The sequence below is a fragment of the Tasmannia lanceolata genome, unplaced genomic scaffold (genome assembly GCF_043159265.1).
Source record: "Tasmannia lanceolata isolate RefF3 unplaced genomic scaffold, GAP_Taslan_0.1 ptg000037l, whole genome shotgun sequence".
Lineage (NCBI taxonomy): Eukaryota > Viridiplantae > Streptophyta > Magnoliopsida > Canellales > Winteraceae > Tasmannia > Tasmannia lanceolata.
The window spans coordinates 10,420,473-10,445,290 of record NW_027518714.1 but is presented as its reverse complement, the minus strand read 5'-3'; the positions used below and the strand labels follow the sequence as shown (position 1 = coordinate 10,445,290).

The 24,818-nt window shown below is 37.8% G+C and overlaps 1 protein-coding gene across 1 annotated transcript; it reads right to left on the bottom strand.

The window, feature by feature from the left end:
* Positions 1-1,860: 1,860 nt before the first annotated feature.
* LOC143860990 (uncharacterized) lies at positions 1,861-24,237 on the bottom strand. The gene is made up of 3 exons (XM_077371863.1): positions 23,732-24,237; positions 18,644-18,667; positions 1,861-2,586 (listed from the first exon to the last, which is right to left on the bottom strand). The coding sequence occupies exons 1-3, from the start codon at positions 23,934-23,936 to the stop codon at positions 2,276-2,278; spliced, it is 540 nt and encodes a 179-aa protein (XP_077227978.1). The 5' UTR covers positions 23,937-24,237; the 3' UTR covers positions 1,861-2,275.
* Between the last annotated feature and the right edge of the window lie 581 nt (positions 24,238-24,818).

Genomic DNA, 24,818 nt, shown 5'->3' with positions numbered 1-24,818 from the left:
CCACATTTTCTGGATCCATGCTCTTTTTACGGCTCAATCTTAAATGCACTTCTGGTGAAATTGACCAATGAGGGCGCCTTTGAAACTAGTTTTGCAAGGGCGCCCTTCATTCTATCATTGCTCTATTTTTTTGTAAATAAAAAACCCACTTACCAATTCCTCTAAAACTCCTACCCGAGCCAATCTAGATCAATCTTACCTCTAAGACACTTATCCTTTACTAGAGAGAAAATACCAAAAAAAGAAGACAAACTAATTTATTTTACCTAAGTGGGCCCAACTAGGCACGCAGCACATTGCTACTATAGCCAGTAGCCAAAACCACCTAATCAACCTTGAGTTTCTAACCATCAACAATCTCAACTCTTCCAGGCAAAGACCTCTTAATTCCTGGAACTATTTTTGTTTCACCTTATTTGATTTTCTTCAATGCACCAATGTCCAAAACAGGGGTCTTTTCAGGGTTGTTCTTTATATGGTTGTTCGTTAGTAAATAGTAATCCATATATGAACGCCAATAAAATCAATAAAACCCATCTTCCTTAATAAATAAAAAAGTTTTACTACAAAATTTTCTCTCAATACTGGGTTTGTTTTTTGTCCAATGTAAAATTTCTCAACTTTTCAAAATTGAACCGAAAAAACGTTTAATAAATAGGACCAGCACAGGTTGAATGGCGTTGTGGTTGCAGAGCTCTAAACAAAGTTCCTTAATACAGAATTACCAGACCTTCTTTCTCCTGTAATACTCTCCTAATTTGAACAACAAATTTCCTTGGGACTTGCTAGCCAATTTCCCGGAAAGCCATTTTGCGGCTGACTTTTGGATGTGAGAAGGTGGCTGTTCTCACATGCAAAGGTCAGGCGCGAAATGGCTTTCCACAAAATTGCCCGGCAAATCCCAATTTTATTTCCCGCATAAAAAAGTCTCAACTTTTCAAATCTGTTCCCAAAAACGATTAAAATGAGAAATAATTTGAAGGGTTCCACTGGCACTCACCCCAGGAGTAATGGGTTTGTAGGTAGAGAGTGATATGGAAATGGAGTTGGGTTTGTTTGTGGGAAAGATTTAAATAGAGGGGTTGGCCATGAGAGCTACATGTCGGCATTAATTGCAAGTTCATTTGCCAATCAACTTCAGTTCCAATGAATGCAGATTCCATGTTTGGTTGCCAACATTATACATCATCATTCCCTCCTCTCATTGGGAGGGCAGAAATAATGATGAAATCTGTTTCCCACCCAAAGAGGTGGTATTCTGATTCCACCTCAGCTGGAATGAAAATTTTATTTGGATTTTTAATTAAATTTTTTATTTTAATTTCTTTTTGCATTCCATTTCCATGGGATTTGGAATAGGAATCGCCGTATTTTGCCGATTCCTATTCCTTAACAATTCTAGCATTTTATTCAAAAATAAATAAATAAATTTTTGAACGAAAAAATTAGGGCGGAAATGACAACGGGGCATAATTAAATAGGAAAAATAATGGTATGGAATGCGAGACCCAGCTTTTTAGACCTTTGATCAAGCATGATGAAAAGACATTCTAAAGATGTTTTTCAGCCATTGATTTCGCCACAGATCGATCTTGCCAATGATTTCCCCGTTGAGCATTAGACCTAGACCCACTAGGTTGCCCAAGATGGCCCCATCAGATCAATGGTGAGCACCTTGTTCACCAACATGAGATCTTCATGCTAGTTGAAAATTGAAAAAAAATAACCCATAAAAAAAAAATTGCAAGAAAACAGGTAAATCATATTGGCACTCCCTTATTTTAATAATGACATTCCTCTCTATTACTTGCATTTCCAAATTAACTGGTAAATGTTGTTACTGTACCCATAAAAAAGGAATGAACAACCAAACAGAAAAAAAGTATTTAATGAAAGAGAGTGACATTATCATGGAAGCATTTCATTGAATCACATGGAATTGTTACATTCCACAAGCTGAAGCAGGGAAGACAATGGTGAAACTGAAGCTCCTATCTACCAATAAGATGTATTAAAATTTCCAGATAAACAGATGAATCAGATCGCTCAGCCGGGAGATGGTCCAAATCCAACGGTCTTAAACAACCGGATAAACGAAACTACCAACACATATGCACAAACATTCATGTCAACCACCTCTTCCTCTTCGCGGCCCCAATAATATTTTTCATCACCATGCTCTGTTAAATTACTTTAGAATGGGCGGTACAGAACTAAGAATGCCATTTGTATGTATTGCATGGAGGGTGATCCTTACAGTGCCTATAGATCTCTCTCAAGATCGAGACTTTTCTTTCCATCCACGTTGTCGGGCCCTCATCTCCCACATTGTAGACAGCCTCTTCTGAGCTAGCAATGCGGCTTCAGCCTTTTCTCTCGCCTCTTCGCAAGTTTCCATTCCTGAATTGCATTTATCTGCCTCTTTCTGATACTGAGACGCCATTTTCTTGGCCTCCAGCAATGCCATGTCAGCACGGCGTTGATTTTCCAAAGCTTCGGCCTCCCGTAACTTCAGTTCCTCCGATAGGAGATCTGTAAAATTACTCTCCATTTCTTCGTTCTCCTGTTCGTCGTGTTTCCCGCAATCTGCAAGGAACATCGTAGATATGATGGTCAAGGAATTTGATAACATCTGTGCATTTGAGCAAATTTAGGACTCATCAAGGAATGTAATTACTAAATACAACAAGAAAATGCCATATATCGGATGTAAAAAGCAGTAAATACTAAATACACCCATATCATGCTATCACAGTGACATCCTTCCAAAAATTTTAATGCCAATATAAACAGAGCTTTGGAAAATTGTAGAATCCTTTGGAAGGAAGCTAAAATTGTTTCACATGGAGCTGTCGAGAGGCTTTTCAATGATTATATCTAGTCTTACACTTGGACTGAGTTTCTATGCACTGAGGAGTTCAACATCCGTACAAGATTTACTAGAGGTTCCAAAAATCCATTGGGGAAAAGCTATTCTGATGAAAATAATACATAGGTTCCATACATCCATCGGGGAAAGCTATTGGAACAATTACCAATGGGGGACAAACATTAGGCAAAATTATCAACAGGACCCATTCTTTTCAAAAATTATCAACGAGGGACAAAAGAGGTCTTGTTAGTAAAAGCTGGACGAAAATGCCATTTGGCATTTACAACTTGTTTTTTCCTTCTTCCCTCTTCTTTTACTTTTCCATTATCACATTTTTTATTTTTCACCCTACTAGTCATCTTCCTCCTTATTCATCCACCCTTATTGCTGGCAAATCTTAAAAACTTGAATGTTGAGTTCTTACCATCTATCTCTTCGTATTTAGGTTTTGTTTTTCTTTTTTTTAAGGGTTTTGCACTATTTTTCATTCCTCTATTTCTGATTTATCTTGTTTAGGGTTAAGCAATTTGTATTTTAGGGTGAGTTATGGAGATAATGCATGGATGGCTTTACTCACTTTTTTGGAAGACAAGTGGTTGTATAAGAAAAAGTTGATGTAATACATGAATGGATGGCTACACATTTTTTTGATTTACTTAATTTTTTTTTGTTTGTAATACACAAATTGGGATGTAATACATGAAGCACATTTAATGAAAACATCCATTTCTTTTGTTATTTCTATCGTGAGCATAATTGTAATGCCATTAGAAGAGTTGCTATAGGCAGGGGGTTTTGTAGCAGAAGGGGTTTATCAACTCTCTGGAAGGGGTTAGTAACTCTCAAAAGTAGGGTTGCCAATTTTCGAATGGGCTTATCAAGTGCTTGAAAATTGGCTAAGGGTACTGGAGTTTTGGAAGGGGGTTTTCAAGTCTCTAAGACTGGGGTTACCAATTTCCAAATGGGGTGATCAAGTCCCTGAAAATTGGCCAAGGGTAAGAGTTTTGGAAGGGGGTTTTCAAGTCTCTGGGATTGAGGTTATCTAGTATAAAAAATGGGGCTACCAATTTCTGAATGGGCTTATCAAGTTCTTAAAAATTGGCCGAGGGTATTGGAGTTTTGGAAGGGGGTTTTCAAGTCTCTGGGATTGGGGTTATCAAGTATAGAAATGGGGTTACCAATTTCCAAATGGACTTATCAAGTCTCTGAAAATTGGCGGAGGGTACTAGAGTTTTGGAAGGGGGTTTTCAAGTATTTGGGATTGGGGTCATCTAGTATCAAAATGGGGTTACCAATTTACGAATGGGCTTATCAAGTCCCTTAAAATTGCCCAAGGGTACTGGAGTTTGGAAGGGGGTTTTCAAGTCTCTGGGGTTGGGGTTATCCAGTATCAAAATGGGGTTACCAAATTCCGAATGGGCTTATCAAGTCCCTTACGAACACGTTTTTACTTCCTGTTTTTTTTTTTTCACTCGTTCATTTTCACATTTTTTTCTTTCTACCCTACGATTCATCTTCGTCATCCTCCATTGAAAGGGAGAAGGAGAAATGTAAAACACTAAAACAAATGAAAAACAAAACCTAGATATTGAGAGATAGATGGGAATGAACTCACGTTTCAAATTTTCAAGTTTCCCCCTCCAATGGTGGCTAAATGATGAAGAAGATGATTGGTAAGGTAAAAAAACAAAGTTGAAAATGAAAAAGTAAAAAAAAAAGAGGGAAAGAAGAGAGAAGAGGGAAAAGTGGAAAAGCAAAACGTGTTGCTTATGAAAAGGGCATTTTCGTCCAGCTTTTAATGACAAGACCTCTTTTGTCCCTCGTTGATAATTTTTGAACAGTATGGGTCCTGTTGATAACTCCACCTAAATTTTGTCCCCCATTGGTAATTGATCCAAAGCTATTTTGATGCAAATAATTCAGGTATGAGGCAAAATATTCAAAATATGACAGGTACCAAATACAAGTATTTTAGGAAATTCCAAATCTTTAACACTTTCTCTTTATCTCTTTTGTTTTGCTGAAGTATTATTTCTTGCATTACAACCATAGTGATATTTTAAGTAGATCAACTGAGATGATAACAACCAGCGAAGAATTGGAAGGATGCATGCAAATAAGATATCACTCAATCAGCCACCCAGTAATGGGCTACAACCAGGCCAAATGTTTCTATGCCTACTGTGGCTACATTTGAAAATTGAAATACATGTTATGAGATTGGAACACACCTCCTTGATAAGTTCATATTACATGCTCGATGCCTAGTGTGGCAGAAATTCGTAGACATGACATGAAGGTTCAGTGTGTAAGAAACTGAAAAAGGAGGAAGGTTTGTCTCCGAAATAAGGTTTCAGGACTCCTAGGCAAGTGGCCGTGGAGGTTTGGAGAATAAAGATTAGTATTACGGTGGACAGGAATTGCTGGAAATATGGGGAAGGGTGGGAATCTAGAATGGTTGGTAGATGGCAAGGTTGGAAGCTTGGTGACCGATTTTTCAGATTAGGGACAAGTTTTGGCAGGAGGTTAGCTCGGGATCAGGGTTGGAATTGTGTGTACAATATAGATATAGATAAAAAAAATTCTTTTTTATTGGATCCAGTTGGTCTCTTCGGTTGATTCTATAGTATTTCAGGCATGGCGGGTGTTTGTGTGGGTACGTTATGTAAAGAGAAATGATATTTCCACGCTCTTCTTTTGGCCAAATAATCACAAAATCCTTACCATAAGCATATGGTAAGATTTTGGAATATAGGACCTCATAATGTGTCAGACATTCATATCCTTATCCTAGAAATGTAGTCAAAAAACACAGAAATTGTAAAGACCACCTTTTTCAATCTCCCTTATGATTTTTGTAAAATCTAAATTTTTATCCTTATTGTCAAATCAATGGCCTAGATCATCAATCCATCTTGGATCTAATGATCTAAGAATCAAGGGTCCTTGTTTTAGCAACAAATATAAAAATTAAACAAAACTCAACAACCAACAACTAACTATTAAACAAAACTCAACAACCAACAACTACATATTAAACAAAACTCAACAACCAACAACTACATATTAAACAAAACTCAACAACCAACAACTACATATTAAACAAAACTCAACAACCAACAACTACCTATTAAACAAAAACTCAACAACTACCTATTATTGCAACAAATATAAAAATGACACCTAAGAGGAGGAATCTAACCATCAAAATAAAAATATAAAAAAAAAAGAAGAGGAAGAAAGAAACCAATTGAGTTGGCCATTCTTTTTCCTTTCAAATAGAATGTGTGCTCATTTCTCCCTTGCAAAGAAAAAGTGAGAAATAGAAGAAGAAGGAGAGGAGGAGAAGTGAAGAAGGTGGGTGATCCAACCATTCCAACTTCAATCCACTCCAAGTAAGTACCCTATATTGCTTAACCTAAAAAAATGGATCATAGTGTTGTACCCTTTGATCAAGATTTAAAACGTTAGGATATTACCTTTGATCAAGATTTAAAACGTTAAGATATTATCTTTTAAAACTGAAATTTCAGCAACTTATAAACTCTTTTAAAACTGAAATTTCAGCAACTTCATGAATCCTTTTAAAACGAAGATATTACCTTTTAAACTGAAATTTCAGCATTTTAAACTGAAATTTCAGCAACTTATAAACCATTTTAAAACTGAAATTTCAGCAACTTATAAACCCTTTTAAAATTGAAATTTCAGCAACTTAAACTTACCTTTTAAACTGAAATTTCAGCAACTTATAAACCATTTTAAAACTGAAATTTCAGCAACTTATAAACCATTTTAAAACTGAAATTTCAGCAACTTAAACTGAAATTTCAGCACATTTATGAACCCTTTTAAAACAAAAAAAAAATTCAGCACTTATGAACCCTTTTAAAACGAAAATTTCAGCACTTTTATGAACTCATTAAATATGAAATTTAACTCATTGAATCTGAAATTTCAGCAATGACTTAAAACCCCAAAATGAAAGAATATTTAACACCCCAAAACCTCTATAAGCTAGATATAGTAATATGGTGTGAATCAAGTGTGATCGGGTGTTGGTCTCACTTTCAGGTTGAGTGATCCTTTATCCTTATTTAGGACTTCGTGGGTTCTCTCATCCGGCAAAAGTGTAAGGCAAGTGACAGTATACTATTCTTGTATATCTCTCAATATGGGCTTGTTAATGTTGGATTGATTCTAGTTAGCTTTGCATGATGTTTATCAAAAGTCAAAAAAATGGATTACTTTATGCTTTATTCTGCTTTGTCATGGGCATATCAAAAAAATGGATTACTTTATGCTTTATTCTGCTTTGTCATGGGCATATAGTTGGGGATATAAGGGAGGCCGTTGTGTCGTCCTTGGACCAAAATGGTCAAAAGTCAACACGATCAGAGTGCGCAGCCTTGTGTTGATAATCTTACCGAAGGGAAAATAATCCCTAAGGCGGCTTGACATGATGTCTGTCATCCGTAATCAAAAGTCCAAAACCGCCACTACCTTTAGACGGGGGTAGTGGATAAGTCGTGAGGCAGGGTACCTGGACGGAAATAAATGAAAGAATAAAACAAAGAAGGGAAAATGCCAGATGAGCCCGGGGTGTAGCCGTCGCATGTCATTTATAGAATTGTCATTTATAGAGTTTATACATTAAAGATGTGAGTTCCTTTAATTATTTCATTATGGTTTATATTATTTCTTTATAGTTTCATATTTCATTTAACAGCATATTCTTCATGGGATCTTCTACATTACCTCTCACCATTATTGTTTGATGTACTTGAGCTTAGTTACTGGAAAATCTTGCTTACGTTGTTTAAACCACAGGAAACGAAAGTATTGGGAATGCTGCCTTTGCTGATGAGGAGACCTAGAAGGAGAAAGGGGAGAGGAGAGCGTAGTGGAGTTTGGTTCTTGGGTTCCGATGACGTGCTATGTCATTGTCTTTAAATTTTATTTTATTTTGCAAGACTTATGTTTAATTTCAGACTACGACTTTTACTTGGGTTTCAAATTTGAATAAGATTTGCGGTTGTGGCAAGTTTAAAAATGTAATAATTTAGTTTATAAAAAAAAAAAAATTATGGTATTTTTCAGCGGGTTTTTCTTTTGCTTGTAGCGGCTCGACGGAAATCGGGTCGTTACAGTTTTGGTATCAGAGCCCTAGGTTTTCGAAAAACTTGGGTTGTGAGTTTGGGTACGTCTAGGAAAGGGGTAGTAGGACAAGATATAAGAGTCTAAAATACTATGCTATTAGCAAGAAGCTTACAAGGAATACTCCTTGTTTATGTATACAATTAATTTGGTTTGTTCATCTTACAGATGCAACCAAACAAGACATACCATAGAAGAGGGAATGCTAGCTCAGCAAATGACCAGAATGAGGAAGGTCAAGGTCAGGACCCGTTGGTTATGATTGCAGAGCTCTTGAGAGGACAGGCTCAGACGCAAGCCGCCAATCAAGTTGCCTTAGCACAGGCTCAGGAAGCCAATCAGGCTGCGCTTCAGAACATTGCGGCGTCACTTGCAGGACGTCAGGAGATGAGGGCAGTAGCAGGTCAGGAGCTGAGGGCAGTAGTAGACTCCTCCTTACTTCATCGGCAGTTTAGGGATTATCACCCTCCTGAATTCTCCGGGGCAGGGGATCCCTTGGCGGCGGACCATTGGATAGTAGAAGTTGAGCGTATCTTCGCCGTCATGGATTGCTCCAATGCTCAGAGGATTCGTCTTGCCACCTTCTTGCTGAAAGCTGACGCTGGTGTATGGTGGGGATCGGTTGAGCAAAGTTATCCTGCAGCGAAGGATGAGTCATGGGCTCAATTCAAGGTACGATTTAATAATCAGTATTTCCCAGCTCATGTGAAGAACGCATTGGCATCTAAGTTTGCGTCGTTGAGTCAGGGAGTATTGACTGTGGCCCAGTATGGGGCCAAATTTAGACAATTGTCGAGGTATGCACCCGGGTACGCCGCTACCGAGGAAGACAAGGTAAGGAAATTTATCGATGGTCTTCGCCCTTCTATCATGGCGAACATCATCAATCTGAGACCTCAGACTTTGGTAGAAGCCTGTGAGATGGCTGAAGTTGCAGAGCGCAGTGAAAAGTTAGTGCAGGCGACGCGAGTTCAGTTTTCTGCAAATAGAAGTCAGATGCCTCCCCCTAAGAAGCAAAGGACAGATAGTGGTACTCCATCTAGAGCAGTATGCCCTATTTGTGAAAAAGCTCATAGTGGTCAGTGCTGGAGGACTATGAATGTTTGTTTTAATTGCGGAGATCCTTCGCACAAGCAGAGAAATTGTCCTAGGATCAAGCGCCAGGAGTTTAGAACAACAGGGAGGGATCAGAAATTTGTGCCGCCCTATGTGAATCAGAATGGCAAGACAATGGGAAATCCGCAGCAGCAGCAGAATCAGCCTCGACCCCCACTTGCACAGCAGCAAATCCTGTGGAGGGAAAACCAGAACCGTACCCAGAACCAGGGAAGAAATGCACCTCAGACACCAGTGAATCGAGTCTTTGCCCTAAGCCAGCAGGATGCAGAGGCTTCAGATGCGGTTATCGAAGGTCAGCTCTTTATTAACCATGTGCCTGCTCATATTTTGATTGATTCTGGCTCTACTCTATCCTTCATATCTCCTGTCTTTGCTCAAGAATTAAATCTAATCCCTGTACCTTTGCTGAATTCTTTAAGAGTTGTTACGCCTATAGGGGATGTAGTAGTTACAGATTTAGTATGTAAGGGTTGTGTAATTAAGATAAGGGATAGGGAGCTTCTGGGAGACCTTGTCTTATTGGATATGAATGACTTCAAGGTCATTCTCGGCATGGATTGGCTGGCATCTTATCACGCCAGTGTTGATTGCTTCCATAAGTTGGTCAAATTTAGTATTCCTGGAGAGGAGGAGTTTGTATTTGAGGGTGTGAAATGCCCTAAGAAGATCAGAATAATTGCAGCGCTCAAGGCTCAGAAATTGATAAGCAAGGGTTGCGAATGCTATCTCGCTTATGTAAAAAAAGAAGATGATAAACTTGAACTTTCAGCGGCACATATTCCTGTAGTGAGGGAGTTTCTCGATGTCTTTCCCGAGGACCTCACTGATCTACCTCCCCACAGAGAGGTTGACTTCACCATCGACCTCGAGTTAGGGACCAAGCCTATATCCAAGGCACCATATAGGATGGCCCCTGCTGAGCTAAAGGAACTGAAGGAGCAATTGTCTGAATTACTTGAGAAGGGATTCATCAGGCCAAGTTCTTCGCCGTGGGGTGCTCCTGTTTTATTTGTTAAGAAGAAGGATGGTAGCCTCCGTCTATGTATTGATTATCGACAGCTGAACAAAGTCACCATTAAGAATCGATATCCCTTACCGAGGATTGACGATCTCTTTGACCAGCTGCAAGGAGCCTGCTACTTTTCCAAGATTGACCTCAGATCAGGGTATCATCAACTGCGAGTCAGGGATGATGACATTCCTAAGACTGCATTCAGGACCCGTTATGGCCATTTTGAATTTGTAGTGATGTCGTTTGGGTTGACAAATGCCCCGGCAATATTCATGGATGTGATGAACAGAATCTTCAAGCCCTTCTTAGATCTGTTCGTAGTAGTATTTATTGATGATATCCTCATCTATTCGAAGTCCAGGGATGATCATGTAAATCATTTGAGGCAAGTACTTGAGACTTTAAGACATAATCAATTGTTTGCCAAGTTCTCCAAGTGCGAATTTTGGTTAGAGAGCGTGACATTTTTAGGTCACGTGGTCTCTAAAGATGGTATCTCAGTCGACCCAGCAAAAATTGAGGCAGTTACATTGTGGAAGCAACCCACCAATGCGACTGAGATCAGGAGCTTCTTGGGCTTGGCAGGGTATTACAGAAGGTTTGTGGAAGGTTTCTCTACATTGGCGGGTCCCTTGACAAAGTTGACTAGAAAAAATGCAAAGTTTGTCTGGAATGATGAATGTGAGCAAAGTTTTCAGGAGTTGAAGAAGTTAACTTCTGCGCCAGTTCTCATTCTTCCTTCTGAAGGAGGGGAGTATGTTGTGTACAGTGATGCTTCCATCAAGGGATTGGGTTGTGTACTCATGCAGACAGGTAGGGTGATCGCCTATGGGTCACGTCAATTGAAGAGGCATGAAGTAAACTATCCCACTCATGATTTGGAGCTAGCAGCGGTGGTATTTGCGCTCAAAATCTGGCGGCATTATTTGTATGGGGTAAAATTTGAAATATTCACAGATCACAAAAGCCTCAAGTACCTCTTTGATCAGAAGGAATTAAACATGCGCCAGAGGAGGTGGCTCGAGTTCCTGAAAGATTATGATTTCAACTTGAGCTACCATCCTGGGAAGGCCAATGTTGTGGCAGATGCCCTTAGCAGGCAGGGTCGTACTTCAATGGCTTGCTTGATGATGGAGGAATGGAGACTTCTGGAACAATTTAGGGATCTATCACTGGGGACTTGTGAGATTGGTGAAAGTTCGTTCATAGCCAACTTACGAGTACAGTCGGACTTGTTAGAGTCGATCAGATCAGCTCAAGTTGCTGATACTGAGATTATTCAGTTGCGGACTGTTATAGATTCCAGGCCAGAATTATCTATTCGACCAGATGATTGTCTTTATCTTAAAGGTCGGATTTGTGTACCGGCTAAGGAAGATCTCAGGAAGAGCATCTTAGATGAGGCTCATAAGTCTCGCTACACCATCCATCCGGGTAGCACTAAGATGTATCAAGACTTGAAGAGGAACTTCTGGTGGAGTGGAATGAAAAGAGATGTGGCTGATTATGTTTCTAAATGCTTGACTTGTCAGAAGGTTAAAATCGAGCACCAGAAACCTGGGGGTACTCTTGAACCTTTGGAAATCCCTGAATGGAAGTGGGACAGTCTGTCCATGGATTTTGTCATGGGATTGCCAAGATCTAAGCGTGGATTTGATAGCATCTGGGTGATAGTAGACCGTCTTACCAAGTCCGCACACTTCATTCCCATGAAGAAGACTTGGACTTTGGACAAGATGGCAGAGGTTTATGTTGAGCAAATCATCAGATTGCATGGTGTGCCTTCATCTATTGTATCAGATAGAGACACCAGATTTACCTCCAACTTTTGGCGTAAATTGCATGGGGCCTTGGGTTCGAAGTTGAACTTTAGCACTGCCTATCACCCTCAAACTGATGGCCAGACGGAGAGGGTAAATCAGATTATAGAAGATCTATTGAGAGCCTGCATTCTTGATTTTGGAGGAGACTGGGAGCAGCACTTGCCCTTGGCTGAGTTCACCTATAACAATAGTTATCAGCAGAGCATTCAGATGGCCCCCTTCGAAGCATTGTATGGTCGTCCTTGCAGAACCCCGTTGTGTTGGGTAGAAGCCGGAGAGAAGCACTTGCTTGGGCCAAAAATTGTACAAGAGGCTGCAGAGATGGTGACTTTAATCAGAGACAGATTGAAGGTAGCACAGAGTAGGCAGAAAAGCTATGCTGATCAGCGGCGTAGAGAGCTCGAGTTCGCTGTGGGAGATAAAGTGTTTGTAAAGATCTCACCTTTCAAGGCAGTGATGAGATTCGGAAGAAAAGGAAAATTAAGCCCTCGTTACATCGGACCTTATCGTATCTCTAAGCGAGTCGGAACTCGAGCATATGAGCTGGAGTTGCCTCCAAACCTTGATCGGATGCATAATGTATTTCATGTGTCCATGCTTCGCTTATACCATCCCGACCCTTCTCACATTCTTGTGGATGACGAAGTAGAGCTGCAGGGAGATTGGTCCTTTTCCGAGGGGCCAGTGCGCATTTTGGAGCACAAGGAGAGAGTCCTAAGGAACAAGACAATTCCCTTAGTCAAAGTGCTTTGGCGTCACCACGGCGTCGAAGAGGCTACTTGGGAGCGTGAGTCGGAAGTTCAGAAAAAATTTCCGGAACTCTTCTAAGGTAATAAAATAAAATAAATTTTAGAGTAGATTGATTTGTCTTTGTCTTTTGCAAGTTATGCTTGTAGATAAAAGGATTTTTCCAGTTTTACCTCTAGGATTTTAAATCTATACTTGTGGGAGTTGAATTTCGGGGACGAAATTCCTTTACAAGGGGGGTAGAATGTAAAGACCACCTTTTTCAATCTCCCTTATGATTTTTGTAAAATCTAAATTTTTATCCTTATTGTCAAATCAATGGCCTAGATCATCAATCCATCTTGGATCTAATGATCTAAGAATCAAGGGTCCTTGTTTTAGCAACAAATATAAAAATTAAACAAAACTCAACAACCAACAACTAACTATTAAACAAAACTCAACAACCAACAACTACATATTAAACAAAACTCAACAACCAACAACTACATATTAAACAAAACTCAACAACCAACAACTACATATTAAACAAAACTCAACAACCAACAACTACCTATTAAACAAAAACTCAACAACTACCTATTATTGCAACAAATATAAAAATGACACCTAAGAGGAGGAATCTAACCATCAAAATAAAAATATAAAAAAAAAAGAAGAGGAAGAAAGAAACCAATTGAGTTGGCCATTCTTTTTCCTTTCAAATAGAATGTGTGCTCATTTCTCCCTTGCAAAGAAAAAGTGAGAAATAGAAGAAGAAGGAGAGGAGGAGAAGTGAAGAAGGTGGGTGATCCAACCATTCCAACTTCAATCCACTCCAAGTAAGTACCCTATATTGCTTAACCTAAAAAAATGGATCATAGTGTTGTACCCTTTGATCAAGATTTAAAACGTTAGGATATTACCTTTGATCAAGATTTAAAACGTTAAGATATTATCTTTTAAAACTGAAATTTCAGCAACTTATAAACTCTTTTAAAACTGAAATTTCAGCAACTTCATGAATCCTTTTAAAACGAAGATATTACCTTTTAAACTGAAATTTCAGCATTTTAAACTGAAATTTCAGCAACTTATAAACCATTTTAAAACTGAAATTTCAGCAACTTATAAACCCTTTTAAAATTGAAATTTCAGCAACTTAAACTTACCTTTTAAACTGAAATTTCAGCAACTTATAAACCATTTTAAAACTGAAATTTCAGCAACTTATAAACCATTTTAAAACTGAAATTTCAGCAACTTAAACTGAAATTTCAGCACATTTATGAACCCTTTTAAAACAAAAAAAAAATTCAGCACTTATGAACCCTTTTAAAACGAAAATTTCAGCACTTTTATGAACTCATTAAATATGAAATTTAACTCATTGAATCTGAAATTTCAGCAATGACTTAAAACCCCAAAATGAAAGAATATTTAACACCCCAAAACCTCTATAAGCTAGATATAGTAATATGGTGTGAATCAAGTGTGATCGGGTGTTGGTCTCACTTTCAGGTTGAGTGATCCTTTATCCTTATTTAGGACTTCGTGGGTTCTCTCATCCGGCAAAAGTGTAAGGCAAGTGACAGTATACTATTCTTGTATATCTCTCAATATGGGCTTGTTAATGTTGGATTGATTCTAGTTAGCTTTGCATGATGTTTATCAAAAGTCAAAAAAATGGATTACTTTATGCTTTATTCTGCTTTGTCATGGGCATATCAAAAAAATGGATTACTTTATGCTTTATTCTGCTTTGTCATGGGCATATAGTTGGGGATATAAGGGAGGCCGTTGTGTCGTCCTTGGACCAAAATGGTCAAAAGTCAACACGATCAGAGTGCGCAGCCTTGTGTTGATAATCTTACCGAAGGGAAAATAATCCCTAAGGCGGCTTGACATGATGTCTGTCATCCGTAATCAAAAGTCCAAAACCGCCACTACCTTTAGACGGGGGTAGTGGATAAGTCGTGAGGCAGGGTACCTGGACGGAAATAAATGAAAGAATAAAACAAAGAAGGGAAAATGCCAGATGAGCCCGGGGTGTAGCCGTCGCATGTCATTTATAGAATTGTCATTTATAGAGTTTATACATTAAAGATGTGAGTTCCTTTAATTATTTCATTATGGTTTATATTATTTCTTTATAGTTTCATATTTCATTTAACAGCATATTCTTCATGGGATCTTCTACATTACCTCTCACCATTATTGTTTGATGTACTTGAGCTTAGTTACTGGAAAATCTTGCTTACGTTGTTTAAACCACAGGAAACGAAAGTATTGGGAATGCTGCCTTTGCTGATGAGGAGACCTAGAAGGAGAAAGGGGAGAGGAGAGCGTAGTGGAGTTTGGTTCTTGGGTTCCGATGACGTGCTATGTCATTGTCTTTAAATTTTATTTTATTTTGCAAGACTTATGTTTAATTTCAGACTACGACTTTTACTTGGGTTTCAAATTTGAATAAGATTTGCGGTTGTGGCAAGTTTAAAAATGTAATAATTTAGTTTATAAAAAAAAAAAAATTATGGTATTTTTCAGCGGGTTTTTCTTTTGCTTGTAGCGGCTCGACGGAAATCGGGTCGTTACAGAAATGCACAGGAAACATGAATTCAAACACATGTGTATACCTGTGCTAGCACAAACATACAAGTCTGCTCACATAATTCCATGGTTTTAAGCAAAAAATCAACTTCCAAACTTAGGTATACACATGCACACAGAAACACATGCTTGTGCACATCCACATAGACACGAACTCATCCATACTCAAGAAACCCTAACCGACATGTAAGAGCACTACTATGTTGCATGTGACAAGAGTACCTTCATAGGGTCCTCATGTGTCAGACACAGGGCTCCACAAATCCACCCAGAAGGACACGTATGATAATAAGAGAACATAAAATATATGGAAAATAAGAAAGGATAAAATCAAAAGAAATTTAAGGAAGAAACTGAATCTAATTCCAGTTTATTTAAATTAGCAAAATATCTAAACTAACAAAGCAACGACCAAACCCTTCTTCCTCAGAACAAAGCAACGGCCAAACACGAAATGCCATACAATATCAGAACTATTTCAATAAATAATACCTTAACATGAACATCAATTGCAAAAAAACAAATCAGGAAATGCTTAAAACCATAACTAACAAACCGAAAACCCTAACAAAGATATAGTTTCAAAAACTACCAAAAAACAAAGAATTACAACTCTTTAATTTGTGCACTCTACTACCCATAACCCTAACTCATGAGTTACCCAGGAACCAAAAAAATACAGTAGGACAAAGACCCGACTAAGAACCTACGTAGCATGGATTCTTCTAGATGATCAGTGTACTTGTGTCAGACATGTCTATTTTCCATAGAAACAATGCATTACATTCACGTACCCTACTAAAGTTCTCATTATATAACCATTACAAGCCTATTATTATATAAAGATATTACATTTCTAAAATAATTAAAAATATACTTCTGAACACATGTATCCTATTTTTAGGATTTTCCGAGCTTGACAATAGTACTTGCATGTATCAGTGTCATGCACGCAGCTGAGAACAGATTCTTCAATGCATCGAAACTGTGGCTAGTTTGATTGCCCGCATGTATGTGTGAGTGAAAGACAAATGGAAAGAGACCACGTAGTGGATCCCTCACTAAAATCGCCTAACACTTAAAAGTTTCCAGTCACAAAAATTGTTTCTTTTGGAAGTCCCAGCATGGAATATGATGCAAGAAATACTAGCCATAGCCTGTTTTCATTTTCTTTTTCTTTTTAAAAACACATCAGATTCTCTATCAACTATCCTGTTTTGATGGGAAGCATGAAAGTATTGGCAAGTGTTGGCAAGGGAAAAGAAATAGAAATATAGAACTTTCAACGGAACACGTGGAATATGTGCATACCCGCACACACATGCATGTCCCGCACAACGTTGTAAAGTTTGGCCTTGGTTTTGGTTTCAGTCACCAAGGAAATGGAAACGTTTCGGTTTCGGTTGGAAATTTGGGTGGAAATCTTGTAATATCACAGAAACATATGGAAAAATGTAAAATGATGGAATTTAAAGATGAAACTTCAGGAAATGCTAGAATAAGCACAAGTACACACTTAGAAACATCAAACATCACATAAGCAAGACAACCATCCATGATGGTTTAAAATCATCGAACACCTAGTGACATGCATTGTCGCACATGTCTGATAATTTAATACATACTAAATTTCACATGTGATTCATATAAAAAAATTATACATTATACATGCAACACATTTCGCATGCAATTCATATAAATTTTGGTGGGGATGGAAACAGAAACATTTCGGTCGTTTCGTGTCAGTTTAGGTGGAAATTTTAAACTATGGTCCCACATGAAGACATTCAAACACATTAGCATACACACATAAGCGTGGATCTGTTCCCGATTACCAAAGGCTATAGGGTACCAACAATTGTGAATGGCTCTACTGACATGGTCATGGTGGGGTTTTCTGGCATTTTTAATGTACGCAATGGAACCCATAATGGAACAGATTTGCTCTCTTACAATTTAGATATTAGTCCACACATGTGTGTGTATTTCTGTATGTATACGATTTTATTGGGTATCCATAATGAACAGGTGCTAGACAAAATCTCAACATGGCAATAAAAAAAACTGATTTACCTTTTAGCTAATGATTTGGATTTGGTATAATTACATAATTGCATCCACTTTTGCACCCTGCAATTTCGCTCAGTGGTTTTGCATATGGAAATCACCATATCAATTATGATACAGAAAGATTTGGTCCATGCACATGGTGTTCCATGAGTAAAATCACCATGCAAAATTGCATTTGTGCGAAAGTCCCTAGCAGTCTTCTTCCTGTATACAGTTCAATATGCCTTGGCCTATCTATCCAATTTTGCACATAATTCTATTTAACAAATCATGTAATATTATACTCTAATATCCAGATACGACTACAAATACAGACACCACCTGAAGATATGAATCGACATTTTCTAGAAGTATATGGCACATGAATATAGGTATTCAATACCAGGAGATAAGAGAAAAGACACAAATAAAATATCATAAAACTTAACTAGATCTGGCTTAGAAGATGGAACTAATAATAAATTTTATTTAAAAAAGCATCTAAAAGAGTCATACACAAAAATTACAATAGCACATATTCAACACTACCAATAAAAAAAGTACGATAGCTAAATTGAAAGGGGTGACAAATGATATTTCTTCATGCCATGCACCCGACGGTAACTATGCATAACAAGACAGGCCCTCCACTCAAGCACAGGAGTGCAAGAGGTTCTAAGCATTGTCTCCTGACTAGCACGCCAGTAGACTCAGTACATTTAAAATATTAATGATGGATAAGGGGCTTATTGACTAGTTATAATTACATCAAATCCTGAACGGCAGAAGGATAGAAGAGGTTAGAGTCCATAGTGCATAAAGCAATGTAGTTAGAAACACACAGATTGATTAGCCAGTCCTTCCATGACAATGAGAAGGTGTTGATATTATAGCCAACTACTATTTGTGTGTCAGTGTGTGCCTGGATAATTGTGGTAAGAAATTAAAACCTCAATCTTAAGAAAATGTTGAGAGTACTTAGTTTCATAAATAATATATAGAAAACTTGCCATCTTGTCTAATACCTGAATATAAAATTTGTGAAGAGAACTACCATGATATACTTTTATTCTTTTTTGAAAGATAAAGCCAATAGGCAATACTGGGAACAAATCTAACTTCTGCTTGAATTTCGTATCCCATATATGTGCCTGAACTTCATTGCGATAAGTGATAACCTTAATGTCAAGAAAATAGTGACAGTACTATGGTATTTATGTTAAAATAACAAACATTACACCACATCTACATATAATTAGAAAAAGGAAAACTGACCCGCAAACGAAGCATTGCTTAATCCTGCAGAAAAAAGAAGACAAAGATATCAGAATAAGCATATGATTGGATCTCAACAACGGAAAAGAAAAAGAAAGAAAAGTAAGAATAAAAGAATTGTTATTTGATCAACATATGCCATTCTGCATATTCATTGATGAATCTCCAAGTAATGACAAGTGCAAATGTGGACAGGAGACGAGAAATTTAAAAATATATAAAAAAAATTTGTTTGAATTAAGAGCTAGCAACTCCAGAATATTATTTAGTTTGGCAAGTATGCTGTTGTGCAAAAATCTACAAATATGTGAATAATTTCTTTGCAACTTATATAGAAGCAAATTTTGGAGCCTATTATTATTATATATGGGATCACCTTATTTACAAACTGTGAGATCAATATTCTTGCTAGCAGTAAACCAAAGTTGTGACAAACAAATTAGTTGTTGTAATGTACAAAAGCCTAAATAGATCAATTAAGGTAACTCAATTAAGTTTAAGATATTTAATCGTGTAAATGGAGCTTAGATAGAATGTGAAGCTGTAATCTGTTGTCACATCTAGCCTAACAGAAACCCTAGCCTAACAGAAACCATGGGTCAAAGCCCTGGTTTTCAGTAGACTTAACTGTTTAATGATCAGTGAATAGACCTATCACATGAGTGCTTCCGAAAGGAGATTCTACCTGATTGTGACTCCTGTGATCAATTAATTCCTTCTCAGCTTTAGGACTTTTGGGACGCATCTCAGCAAATTTTGGAGCCATTTTTCATCTAAATGGGATTTGCTTGATCAACAAACTCGACGTAGTTCTGATACTCAATTGCACCAATAAAATACAGTTTGGTAAATTATTAGATAAAACTGAAGGTGAAAAGAGAAAACTACAAGACCTTTGAGAAGGGTGGATTGAGATATATTTTTAGAAAGCGCATGAAATCAGAGATCCATTAATTTTGTGAATTATTTTGCTTGAAGGTTGCGTTGTAAGTAAGTTTCCCTATCATCGTACATCAAGGCACTCCTGCTTTATTAAATTCTGGATACCAAACATGCCGGATAAAACTTTTGAAGCATCCTTTTGTCGTTCCTAAAGACACCAATGATACCCGTGGCACCCACATCAACTAGTGCATTCTTCACTTGCCAATAGACCTACCACATGAGTGCTTCCAAGAAAAGATATTCTAGCTGATTCCAACTCCTGTGATCATTTTGCTCTTGTTCACCTTAGGTACTAAACCAAACTTGCCGATAGCTATCACAACTCTTCACATAGTATTGAAGCCTTTCCTTTTTTTCAATTTTTACTTTTATAGTGAAGGATTTCTTATCAGTATTTCAAGGCTCATGTACAAGAGAAGATTATGGCATGTATGGACCATTGTTAACAAACAAAAGGAAACGAATGGACTGTTAACTTTGATATTGTTGCATGTACAACTGACTTCATGCCATCATTAATCAACATGAAATAATGTACTGGAATTTGAACGACATTTGGTATGCGAGCTTATCTGTACATGGCCAACATTTAATATCATTTAAAATTTCCAGAATTGTTGTGCAAAATGATGCATTCCCTTAATATATGGTGTGAGTATTTCTAACCCACAACTTTTCCATTGAGCAGGTATGTCTGGTTTTGGTGCATTAAGGGTGACTTCTCAGAAAAGAAGTTCTTAAGTGAGCAGATCTACCAAAATGAGCTTTAAGTGATATAAAGTTTTGCTTATCAACGAAATAGAGTAAATATTTTTCTAAATGCTAAATGCTAATACAATGAAGTACTCGCATCCATAGCAGGTGATACCCATAAACCTTTCATCGCTAAACAGATGAAAAATAAATTTCTTAACAAAACAACAAAAAGTTCAAGCAAGAATCGAACCAAATAAAGATGTATACCTCTGGCATAACCAGCCAGGTTCTAATAGAGCAACAACCCTCTAAAATGTTAGCTTCCCAATATATCTAAGAAATCTTCCCAACTATGACAAATGAGAAGTATCAAAACGGCAACACCGCACTAACCCTGTTTGTCAGGTTGAAATTCAGGCAGACACCGCTCCAATATAAGGGTAAATAATCGCCTCTGAGAACCACAGTGGAAACATATCTCATTATGAGACCTCCAAAATTATATCCCCGATCACAGTCTAAAGCTCGGTATAACAGGAAAAACTCTACTATTTCTCTCCATTGAAATTTTCAACGGGATTCCAAGAAATTAGAATTCTCCAAGCACTCATTTCCAGCTGAACAGTTATGCATGTTCTATAAAACAAGTAGAGAATTAAGAGTAGCTGTCACTATCATCATTAAATAACTTGGAAGAAAAAATACCAAACCTATTGCCCCCATGGGAACTAAAACAATAGGAGTAAAGTTTATTCTAACATCTTTCTCAAAAAATGCATACAGGCATAGTTGCAATTTTATATTGTGTTCATCGCCAACAAGAATCGTTTCCCTCAAAATCAGTCATGTAAACAAATAAAAGATGGTGGAGGTCCCACATATGTTTTCAACAGGTACTAATTATTTGGAGCCCATAATCTCACAAAAAAGAACTTTAACAGATACAGTTCACCTCGGAAGCCTTAACCAACTGCAAAATCAGGCATTGGATGCTTATGTTTCAAGCTGTGCTCTCATAATTAACTATCCATTCAAGGATCTCCAACTAAAACTTTTGTTAACTTTTAGGGGCCTAAACTATTGGATTACCAGAAAGCTTGAAATAGTCATTACCCAAGCCCAAGGTTTCTCAGTCTTCCCTAGAACTAGTCTGATAAAGATGGGCAAAAGTAACCTTCCCTCATCAGTTATCCAGCTGAACGGAACTCAAATGTAAATGCTCCATACCTATCAACTTTCATTGTTTGGTAACACACACATTATTTGGTATTTTGATGGAAGTGGCTCTCTAATGCAGAGTCAGGGAAGGCCAGTTCAGGTCCTTTAATAAGGGGGGAATATCTGACAGACAACCTTGCCTAGACAACAGTCCATCTTATCATTTTCTATCACCTATTTTTTCCAATGGTTACATTACTTGATAGTTGATACTATGACTTGATGCATAGAGTCCATGAACATGCAAAATTTCGGCAGTCCATATTAATAATGAGGCTCTTATACGAATACCCTAAAAAAAAGGGCGGCCCAGTGCACAAGGCTCCCGCCATTGTGGGGTCTAGGGTGGGCTAGATGTACGCAGCCTTACCCCTGCTTTGCAGAGAGGCTGTTTCTGTGACTCGAACCCGTGACCACCAGGTCACAATGGAGCAACCTTACCGTTGTGCCAAGGCTTGCCCTCCCTAACAACATACCAAACTTTTCCTCCATCAAACTTTTCTTGTTTGCCGCTGAAAGAAATCCACATCCTCGAACTAACACCGAAATTTTTTCATCCATCTTTTTCTCAATATTTTAAGACATACAAAACATCTAGCCTCCATATATATATATATATATATATATATATATATAGAGGAAACTATTGGTGAGCTTAAGCTCACCAAACTTATGGTGAGCTAGCTTGCCCAATCACATGGGGGCCTACTTTGTTAGGATGATCCAAACCATTCATTTGAAAGTCCTTTACATAGATGGGGGGTGTACCAAAAATCAGCTCCATAGGATCATCCTAACCCCTCCCATCTTTGTCCTCCACAAATGGAGGGGTTAGGATGATCCTATGGAGCTGATTTTTGGTACACCCCCTATCTATGATAAGGCCTTGCAAATGAATGGTTTGGATCACTCCCCAAAATGTGGGACCCATGTGATTGGGCAAGCTAGCTCACCAACAGTTTCCTCATATATATATATATATATATGAGGAAAGTGTTTCTAGTCCGGCCGACTAGAGATCATTCTCTAGTCCGCCGACCAAAAACACATGGGTCCCACATATTTGGGTGATGCAAAGCATTCATTTGATGGGGCCTGACATAGAGACGGTGTCCACAAGAAATTAGCTTCATAGGATCTGGCAACCAGATTTTGTGGTGATCTAAAGCATTCATTTGATAGGCCTCATCATAGATAGGATGTCCACAAAAATTCAGCTTCATAGGATCTTCTTAACCCTTCGATTTGTGGAGTTAAAAAATGGACAGATTTGTGGCGGTTTATAGCCGTCCATTTTAAGCTCCACAAATCATAGGGTTGGGATGATCCTATGAAGCTAATTTCTTGTGGACACCGTCTCTATGTCAGGCCCCATCAAATGAATGCTTTGCATCACCCAAATATGTGGGACCCATGTGTTTTTGGTCGGCGGACTAGAGAATGATCTCTAGTCGGCCGGACTAGAAACACTTTCCTCATATGTATATATATATATATATATATATATATATATATATATATATATATATATTAAAAGTATGGAACAATTGTTGCGATCCTGGAATGCATACTATTCATACCCATCTAGCAACAAAAATAAAACATGAAGTACGGCTATCATCATCAAGCTACGCCAACTCAACAACTCAGTTATGTCAACTCAGCAAGGTCAACACATGACTTAAGGGGCCTAGTTATGCGACAAAATCAGCCAATCCTTCTCAGAAAACTGACTTACTTTCAATAGGATACTTTGATCTTTCAATTTTATCCATAGGTCATTTCAGATTCATGTAAAATCATTGGAAAGTGACAAATTCACAATGGAGTTGTGGGGGTTGGTTTGGATCGATGTTGCGATCTTTCAATTTTTATTCCTGAATCAAACAAAAAGAGTACAGATCAAATCTGGTTGCCAGATTCTGACTCAGGCTTTCATCAAGACCACAAAATATTAATTAGTTTCAAGCGAAATAGGTTTCTTTTTCTATCACATCCCATTCCCAACTTAAAAATCAAAATAGAAATCATTCCATCCCAATTAGATTCAAACCAATCGAAGATCACAACAAAATGTAATTTTGGATCATCCATCAATGCAAAATCCAATGAAATCACAGATTTAAACCCAATTTAGAGCTAAAAACAGATCTCATTCATAATCAAATAAGACGAAAAAAAATAAAAGAAAGAAGAATATAATGATGAATTGTTAGTGAATTAAATTACCTGAGGGAATGGAGAGGAGAGATTGAGAAGCGCAGTCACAGACACAAGGAGGGCACGCAGAGGAGGCGCGGCCCACCGCGGCCAAACCCTCAGCCAAGTGCCAGTATAGAGGTGGTCCCACTATGTATCCAGCCAAACACAAGGCTAACATACCCACTACCCTCTTCAATAAGGCCGGATTACAACTAGGCTCTGAAAGAGCCATCTCTCGAATACTCTCTCTAATTCTCTCCTAAATGAAGGTCTTTGAACAGGTGCAGAATGATGATTGTTGTGAGAAGCTGAGAATAGGGTTTCAGAGAGAATTTTAGGAATTGACAAAGGATGGAAGAGGGAGAGAAGTGTTAAAGTGGGGATAGAGAGGGAATAACAATAAAAGTATTATCCATCACATCAAATCGCCCTCACCGACACCAAGACCAGAGCAGCAGTTAAATCTTTCCTTCTTTTTTTTCTACTTCTTCTCTTATCCTGTTTTTACTGGTGCCTCCAAAAGTAGGATAGAAAGAGAGAGAGAGAGAGAGAGAGAGAGAGTTCCTGTTTGGAGTGCTTCTCCAAATCCAGAATAAATCTCATCCCGATCCGGTCGCTACGCAGAGATGATTGTCACAAGCGTTATCTTCAGTTTTCGAAGTGTTTTTTTTTTAACATCTTCTCTCAATCATTGGTTCACGATGTATTTGGTATCGGATCATCTATTGGGTGGGTCCTAGGTGAGGTTTCAACTGGGGTTGGGCTTTACTTGACCCACATCGACCCCACAGAAAATAACATGGGTCGGGTTTACAAGTCATGTGTCATGAGTTGGGTCGGGTCACTCTTATAGGTGTGCTTTGAATTATTTAAATATCCCTTGATTAACATGATAAATTATTATTTTTTAGTACATTGATATAATTATTTTCAATTATTTAGAACATTCATATAACTAGATTTTTTTACTATATTTATGCACTTGATGGATGACTTACATTTAGAGATTTTTGGTTTGAATATTTTTTGTTTTCTACAATCTTTGAAATTAGTTACTATCCTAAGCTAAACATTACTAGTGTGTTTACGTGGATTATTCAATCCAATCAATCTC

Excerpts from the sequence above, each read along its gene's own strand:
- LOC143860990 (XM_077371863.1), bottom strand. The coding sequence starts at position 23,936 with ATGGCTCTTTCAGAGCCTAGTTGTAATCCGGCCTTATTGAAGAGGGTA. Across the intron at positions 18,668-23,731 it reads TCTCCTCTCCATTCCCTCAG|GATTAAGCAATGCTTCGTTT; the intron begins GTAATTTAATTC and ends TTTTTTCTGCAG. Across the intron at positions 2,587-18,643 it reads AAGCAATGCTTCGTTTGCGG|ATTGCGGGAAACACGACGAA; the intron begins GTCAGTTTTCCT and ends TGTTCCTTGCAG.